At 39.7% G+C, this 7,864-nt stretch overlaps 1 protein-coding gene across 3 annotated transcripts in view; it reads right to left on the minus strand.

Moving 5' to 3' along the window:
* The window catches only part of LOC109309822 (kynurenine/alpha-aminoadipate aminotransferase, mitochondrial-like), a 26,664-nt gene that overhangs the window by 4,333 nt on the left and 14,467 nt on the right, over positions 1-7,864 (minus strand). For all 3 annotated transcript variants that reach the window (XM_019534702.1, XM_019534701.1, XM_019534699.1), the window contains 6 exons: positions 6,737-6,819; positions 5,848-5,944; positions 5,153-5,214; positions 3,684-3,748; positions 3,049-3,155; positions 1,285-1,386 (listed from right to left, as the gene is read on the minus strand). In XM_019534702.1, the coding sequence (XP_019390247.1) occupies positions 1,285-1,386; positions 3,049-3,155; positions 3,684-3,748; positions 5,153-5,214; positions 5,848-5,944; positions 6,737-6,819 (516 nt within the window). The remainder of the gene's footprint in view (positions 1-1,284; positions 1,387-3,048; positions 3,156-3,683; positions 3,749-5,152; positions 5,215-5,847; positions 5,945-6,736; positions 6,820-7,864) is intronic.

Raw genomic sequence — 7,864 nt, forward strand, 5'->3', positions numbered from 1 at the left:
TGCCGCAGTCCCTCAGCTTGCCCACCAGAATTGGGTGGGACACTGTGTCGAAGGCCTTCTGGAAGTCCAAGATGACATTGACTTCCTCCTTCACATCTAAGCTCTTTGTCACCTGGTCACAGAAAGAGACCTGGTTGGTCAGGCAGGATCAGCCTGGCACTGTGTGCCAGTGCCCAGCCTCCTGCCGTCCTGCTCCGCAGCCTCTTTTGCTGCTCACAGCCGTTCCTGCCAGGAGGGAGAGCCTCCTGTGGCTCTCTTGTCCTCCTGACATTCCACCTTTGTTGGAGCAGAGAGCCTCGTCTGGCTCTCCCATTCCTCCGATTCTCCTGCCTTTGCCAGTGCAGAGAGCCTCCTCTGGCTCCTCTGCCTCCTTGCCACGCTGATCTCCGCTGGCATAGAGAGCCCCTGACGGCTCTCTCTCCCCTGGAGTATCCCTCATGGCAACTGGCTTGAAAGTCTTCTCTGACTCTCCTCCTGCCCTCTTCCCTGGTGATCCTTTTTTTCTCCACAAGCCGGTGATTGCGGATGATGTCACTGGCCGGTTTCAGCTGGATAAAGGTGCAGCTTACGACCTGCATGGATTTCCTCCCTCGCTCCAGCTGTGCCACAGACCCTGCTGCAGGTAAGTGTTTCTCTTGGGTTATTCTTGTTTTTTCTTCTCCTATATATGATCCCCACCCTAGAGGATCCCCATTTGCCATTTGGGGCTCTTTCAGCTGATCTCCCCCGTGACATTGGCCATGACGCATGCATAGTTCAGAGAATACTTCTTTTGTAAATAATGAACCTGAACCTAAAGGCATTATAACTGAAAGCTGGGCAGTTAGATATTGCCTTGCTGTGCATGCCAGTGCGTGGGGGACTGAAAAGACTGAAATACAAATGCTAATGTTAATACCAATGTTACTACTGGTTTGTAGGTTCAGTAGACAAGTACTGTGATTTTAAATTACCCATGAAATAGCTGGACGCTGCACCAGGAAGAGGGTGGTAGCTTCAATCAGGTGTGTATATGACTTCAACCAAATCCCAGGGAGAATTGAATACGTACCAACCAGTTGTTCTAACATTCCCATTTTAAACATAAATTCACTTAGCATACAGCTGTCCTAAAGGTACCTATCAATTTTACTTTGGTAGAAAAGCATGAGAGGAAAAAAAATAGGGATCCAAGCCTCAGTGCTATCTGAATATAAACACCCCTAAATATAATCATATACACATACAAAACAAAATTAGATAGTGCCTTCATCTTATGACTGTTAAGCAGTGTCCTGCACTCACCTGATCCATCTGGTCTTGAGAAGGTGAAGAGAAAGAAGCTCTTATGTAGAAGCTAGGATTTGAGTCATCACTGTTAAAAGCTTGATTGGAGAACAGCAGCATCTAAGAAATATGATTTTAACCAGTTAGTTTTCTGAGACTTATATGAGATTTGAAGTGAGGGAATGAGTACTTCTAAAAAGTGACTGGGTAAAAATATAATGTCCAATTCTACTTTAAGTTGGTTCAGAGTATAAGTAAGTACTTGGACTAGATGTTGGACCCTTGGTTTTGAGATTTGACTTCAGAGATTTTCTTTAGCTGCCATCTCTGCAAACAGAACTTGTAGCCTGAAAATTAGGTGATGTTCATTTTATGCACTATTAATAGGAACATGAGTCACCCGTGTAGCTCACTAGCTTTGATAGGACTGGACTGGTTGAAGCAAAGGGAGATCCCACCCATGCCCTCTGTGAGAAAAAGTCTTGGCAAAAATAAATTTTTAATAAAATGAATTAGTTCACAATCTGTTAATAAGGAAGTGCCATATTGGCAATACATTTTTAAAATAAACTTCATTAAAACGATTTTTCTAGGTGATTTTTTTTTAAGTCAGAGGTGGTGGAGGAGGAAAGAACTAGGGGAAAAATGGAAAAAATGGAGTGGCTTAAAAATCCAAATAATTGTTGTGCCAATTATTCCATTTTAATAGTTTAAATTTTTATTGTTAAAGGTTGAAAAATGAAATGGTTTCCTAGGGAAACCCTTCAAACGAACTCAGGACATGATTTTCATTCTCTATTTCATTCCTTAAAGTCTACAGTATTTAACTGTGTTGTATGCTGCTTTCTTAAGTTATTGTTATCATAGCAGTTGCTCTTGCAGAATAATGGAAGTGAATAAAAAGGTCTGGGTATGTAAAAGCACTAATCCCTTGTTGATAATTCTTACATATGAGGTGCTTTCAGCTTTTTAGTCACCCAATAAATTTAATTTCAAAGTACTTCTTACATTCTTTGCACATTAATAAATATTAACGCTGCTGTATTACATGTGGATACTGGGTTTTGTTTGGTTATCCTACACAAGAAAGTGTTGATACATTTCTCTTCCTATCTTTTCACAGTCATTGAAAACTGTTACCTATCTGTTTTGATTTGTAGTCTGTATTTTTATAGAAATGTCATAATGCAAGTATAAGGCACACAGAGCCAGGGGCCTGTGGGTGAAGAAGGCTGGCATAAGTAAAGCCTTGTTTAAAACCTAGTGAGAAAAAACAGGTGGTCAATATTTAACTTATGGTAAAAAGATTACTTGTAAGTAGAAAGTAGTAAGCAGGTATTAGTGCTAATCAATAGCTGGTATTAAGAGCAATGATTGATCGTATCTCATATGTGCACTCTGAACACATGTGGGGTAAGAACCTCTTAAAATGGGCATAGTTCATGCATATGTACAGTTTTGTGATGTATAGGATGCATATTGCCAGGTCAGGAAGCCTGGAATGGCCTCTATGCACTGTCATCAGTTCCAGGAGTTTCCTAGGATTTGTTAGAAAAGAATGGAACAAGCCTGACTCACTGGATCTTATTTTCCTTTTGCTTTCCTTTTGGTGTTATTTCACACACCTCTGGGTTTCAAATAAACTCTGATGCACATCATCCAAGTTACTTGTCTTTGCTGGCTGTGCTCTGGGTACCTCTGCAGTGTAACAGGTCTGTAGAGCTGACCTTAGCAAACCAGCACAATCTTGAGTGTGATCAATTCATGGGTACAGGTACTTACCTCATTCTGGAAAGCCTGGTTTATAGCCAGCCACTGTTCACAGGAAATTCCCTTGATTTTAATCCATAGAAACATTCCAGCTTCAGGGATGTGCCAGTTTGCAAGACCTAGAAATAAAACACAGAGCAGTTTTTTCAATGTTAACAGATACATCTTGTAGTTTTCAAGGACAAATGCTCCATACTTTAGCTCTAAAATACACTTGTGCACAAGATACTGGTTGTGAGAAGCATGTAAATTTCTGTGCTGGTGAACATTCACCCCATTTGAAAAGGTAAATGGTGGTTTCAGGCATGCAAGTCTAGTTTGTATGCTCATATGCTTTTTTTGAGGCAGCTTTTTAAAAACGTGGCCCTAGAAAATTATAGGCTGTCAGTTATCTAACACAGAGTTAGTCTGTATTACAGATGAATGTGATTTTATAGAGCCCTTCAGTATACCCATTTGCAACCATCTTTTAAAAATTCTCTTAACTGTAGAAACACATATTGAATGCAGTTAAGCTAAGAGGAGAAATTTGAAATTTTGAAAGTGTTTATGCAAGGATCTCTTGTTACCATCCTAGATTTGTCAATACATGCTGTTCAGCGTTTCCATCATCAGCAATTTTTACTCCATCTGTTGGGCTCACTGACCTTTTAACCACTTGTTTGCTGCAGCATGCATTGCATCCCGCTGGGTCCTGTAGAGTTCTATTACCCTGGAAAGATGACTCTGTTACAAACTCCCTCCACAAACTTAATGACAACAGAAATATATCCCCCCACAAGTTTAATAAATACCAGTAATAAAGGTCCTTTATAACTGCGTTTGGCATAGTGAACACATTAGCCAAAGTTCCAAGAAGCCTCACACACAACTAGACTGCAGTTTATTATTAACTATATACAAATCTTTCCCCCTTACTGGTCTTTTAAGCATTTCAATGCTATCCATCTCCCAAGGGCCAGATCTCTGTGTGTGTTAAAGTAGTACTACATGCATCTTTTTAGCCCCTCTGATTCAGGCCCAATTTAGCCTTCTATGCAACTTAGAGCATCCTCAGGACTTCTCTGTGTCAATGAAGATTAGCTCACAAGGAGTCAGCTAAGATCCTGGCTCCTTCCCTGCTCTCTTTCATTCCTGAAACACCACCTCCCTGTTCTCAGCCCTACACCAGATTCACATTCGCATAGCTTTAAAAGGAACTAGAAGTAGGGACAAGATCAGGGACTAGATCCGCATTCCCATTAAGATGGCATTAAAATGGACTAGAAGTAGGTCATCAAAACACAAAGCATATTTTTACTTATATGTGGTAACTAGTGCACAGTACTCAGAAAATAAAAGGGGAAGGAAACCCTTTTTAAATGATTCTGCACTATAGGAAGCAAAACTAAAACTACTAGGGAGCACCGTTCAAGAACAAAGCTAAAATTAAATTGACAAATAATTTTCTTTAAAAACCCCTTCCCTTCAAGTTATAGAAACAGAGTTTATAGTAAAAGATGCCTTTATCAGCATTTTCTCTCTTTTAACTTAAAACAGTAAAGATTTTTCAAACCTCTGATTCAACACTGGTTTGGTTTCAGTCATCTTTTGTTAATAGTGGATTTTGCCACCCACAGGATAAATGCAACAACTGGGTAATATGGATGGGTAACAGGCAGCTTTTGTGGGTTTAAAACAAATTTTTAACACTAAATTTACCATCAGATTCTGCCATAGAGCAAAATGGCAGTCAATTTAAAGGTTTTGTGGTTGTCCACAACAGCAAGGTTGCCAGGGTAGATGTGGAAAAGGGCCTAGGAAAATGACTACAGCACCTAATGTTCTAGCAGTTGCATCAATACATTACCCTTCTTGGTCCTTAGTATCTTTTTTGAGGGGTTGTTACTGAGGCTTCAGGGAGATTGCTCAGTTTAGTAGTAACTAGTACAATAACTACAAACTCATCGGCTATTTAGTTATTTCTTCTCCCCACCTCTTATTACACAGAATTGATGCTCCAAATATTTGATGTTCAGAAAGCATCTCTCTTGTAGGCTTGAAACCAGAATCAGTTTTTTGCTTTTGTTATTAAATACATTTTAGCAATAGTAATAACAACATATTAAGACTTTACTTGTCTACATGGTTCAGGAAACCTTCTTCCTCCCACATGTGAAGCAGCTGTGATATTAGTACCTGAGAAAAAGAACATCAGCTATTTCAGTCTAGTAACTTTGAGTACCACCTTGTCAGTTCATAATCTCTTCCATATTATTCAGGGCAGGATGCCACTTCTGTCAATTATGGGGCTTCCTGAATATTAACAATTCCCCTGTTATGAGACCTTTTATGTACAAGATGAGATTACCTGAAATGAACCAGACAAAATTTCTCTTCCTGTTCCCTCATCTGTACAACAAAGAATCCTGTTGTTTCAGACCTGTCACTGCTTTCCCAGTTTGCTGTCACTCTAAACCAATTCATCTTCAGGATCTCAGATTTATCTAATCTGATCCACATGGGCCATTCAACCAGCCCTTCCAGGTCTTTTAGGCTCCTTTAAGGAACACTTTTTTCCCATGCAGCATTATTTCCTGGTCTTTGTCCTAGAAAAGTAAGGGTGGGAGGAACCTCAAGAAATCATATAATTCAACCCCCTGCTTATGGCAGAACCAGGTTCCCAAAATGAGAATCATCCGTCTCGTCCACAGTTCTATTCTCACTAAGTGAATGGGGATGGTGTGACTAAAAGTTACAGTACCTGATCACAGAAGAAGCTTTTTAGCTTCCAAGAGCAATATACATTTCTGATGATGAAGTGGCACTTACTTGTATGAGAGTACTGGTGTGCATTGTTGAGACCTGAATATGCAGAATTACTCTGTCAATAAGAGGTTTGGGGCCAGTTAAAAAACCTATTCTCAACCTAAGGGAAAAGAAAAAGCATTAGTCTCAGTAATACTCTACTGGTTTAAGATGAAGTTAATAGAAGTGCAGTGATTCATATCAGTAAAATATTTGATCCACTAACTTATTTAAATAGGTTCAGCACTAAAACCTTATTAGGATCCATTTAGCAAGTATATGACTCTGCTGAAACTGGAGACTTCATAGGCCCTAATGCTACAATGAGCCCTATGTGGGACCCTAGCCAAGTCTATGGTGTTCCATGTGTGGTTTGAAAAAGCAGATACTGAGTATGTCTACACATGAATATTAATACGACACAATAAACTCTGGTGAAGTTTGAACTCAAGTTCATTGCTCCCAGGCACAGCATTTACACTTAGAGAAGTTTTAAAAGACACTCCTTTAAAATGTAAGAACAAACAAAATGAAAAGACTGCCATATTTTAAGGGTGATGCAGGGAAAACAGCAGGTGAGAATGCTTCCTCCCTCAAGAATCCAACATGTTTTCTGTTTATTTTTCCACAGATGAGACCAATGCCTTCTAATTTCAATCATCGCTTAACCCTAGAAATGAGCCAGTTTTCAGGTGATATCCAACTGCTAGCTTCTAAGGAGTTGTAGCACCACAATAGGAACTCTTCATTGTAAGGATTTCTGTTTGTGTTTGTTCACCTGTATGTGTATGGACCTAACAGTGTTAATGAGATCAATTTGTATCAATGAACAAGAGAATATGTAGTATCCAATAGCAGGTAGAGCTTCATCTCCTACACTTATTCTCAGACAGTATTCTGAAGCAGATCTTACCCAGGAGAGATAATATTAGACAGGGTGTCAGTCCTGATAACTCGACCATCAACATCCAGTGAGAGAAATGTTGGTGTCCAAGGCTTGAAAGGGAAGAAGTAAATTATTAGCTAGATTTATTAGCAACAAAGCATCCCTGCTTGACTTTTGCCACAAACCTGTTGCTGAAATGGAAGATCAAATATAACATGAATCAATGAGAAGCCAATACACTAAAAAGGGACAGATAGGGCCACATTAGAACTACATCTGCTAAGTCAGCTTTGAAAGCTTGTAGATCTTTAGCTAAAGGATACTACCAAATACTTGATCTTGAACAGAGTTATTGTAAATTTGACATAATTAATTTCAGATAAAACAGAAACTATTATACCAGTGAGCTGGATCCTGGAGCAACTGAAAGATGGGAGGGGAGGGTGCATGCTTAGTTTGTAGATGATTCATGGGCAACCCTACCATTTAAAAGGTGGCTTGCTAGCTGCATTAGGTATGTCTCTTCAGTTGCTTCTGCAAAATCAGGAAGGATAACTATTATTACCACAAATGGATGATGTGTACCAGAGTTAAGATAAGTTAAGAAGGCTTGCTTACAGGTATATCACCAGCTTTCTTCCAGTTGTCCCCACTGATTATCAAGGTTCAATGCTAGGACATTAAGTGCTGTAATCAGGGAAATCTCCCTCCTCCTCAATACCCTTTCTTAAATATCCATTTAAGCATAAACCCTGGTACCCTCAACAAAATTGAAGATACTGTACTTATTTTTTTTTCAAAGAGAGGTAGTCATGTAATGTTCATTAACTCAATATTTAATATTAAGTAGTAACTCAATGTTTAATTATTTTAGTTAGAGTGGGATACTTAATAGTTTCATAGTTTCTAGGGTCAGAAGGGACCTGAGTAGATCATCTAGTCCGACCCCCTGCCATGGCAGGAAAGAGAATTGGGGTCAAACGACCCCAGCAAGGTGTACATCTAGCATCCTCTTAAAGACTCCCAGGGTAGGAGCCAGCACCACTTCTCTTGGAAGTTGGTTCCAGATCCTAGCTGCCCTGACCGTGAAGTAGCGCCTCCTGATATCTAGCCTAAATCTACCCTCTGCCAGCTTGTGACCATTATTCCTGGTCA

This window comes from Crocodylus porosus, unplaced genomic scaffold (assembly GCF_001723895.1).
Source record: "Crocodylus porosus isolate Cpor-Errol unplaced genomic scaffold, CroPor_comp1, whole genome shotgun sequence".
In the NCBI taxonomy this organism is placed as follows: domain Eukaryota; kingdom Metazoa; phylum Chordata; order Crocodylia; family Crocodylidae; genus Crocodylus; species Crocodylus porosus.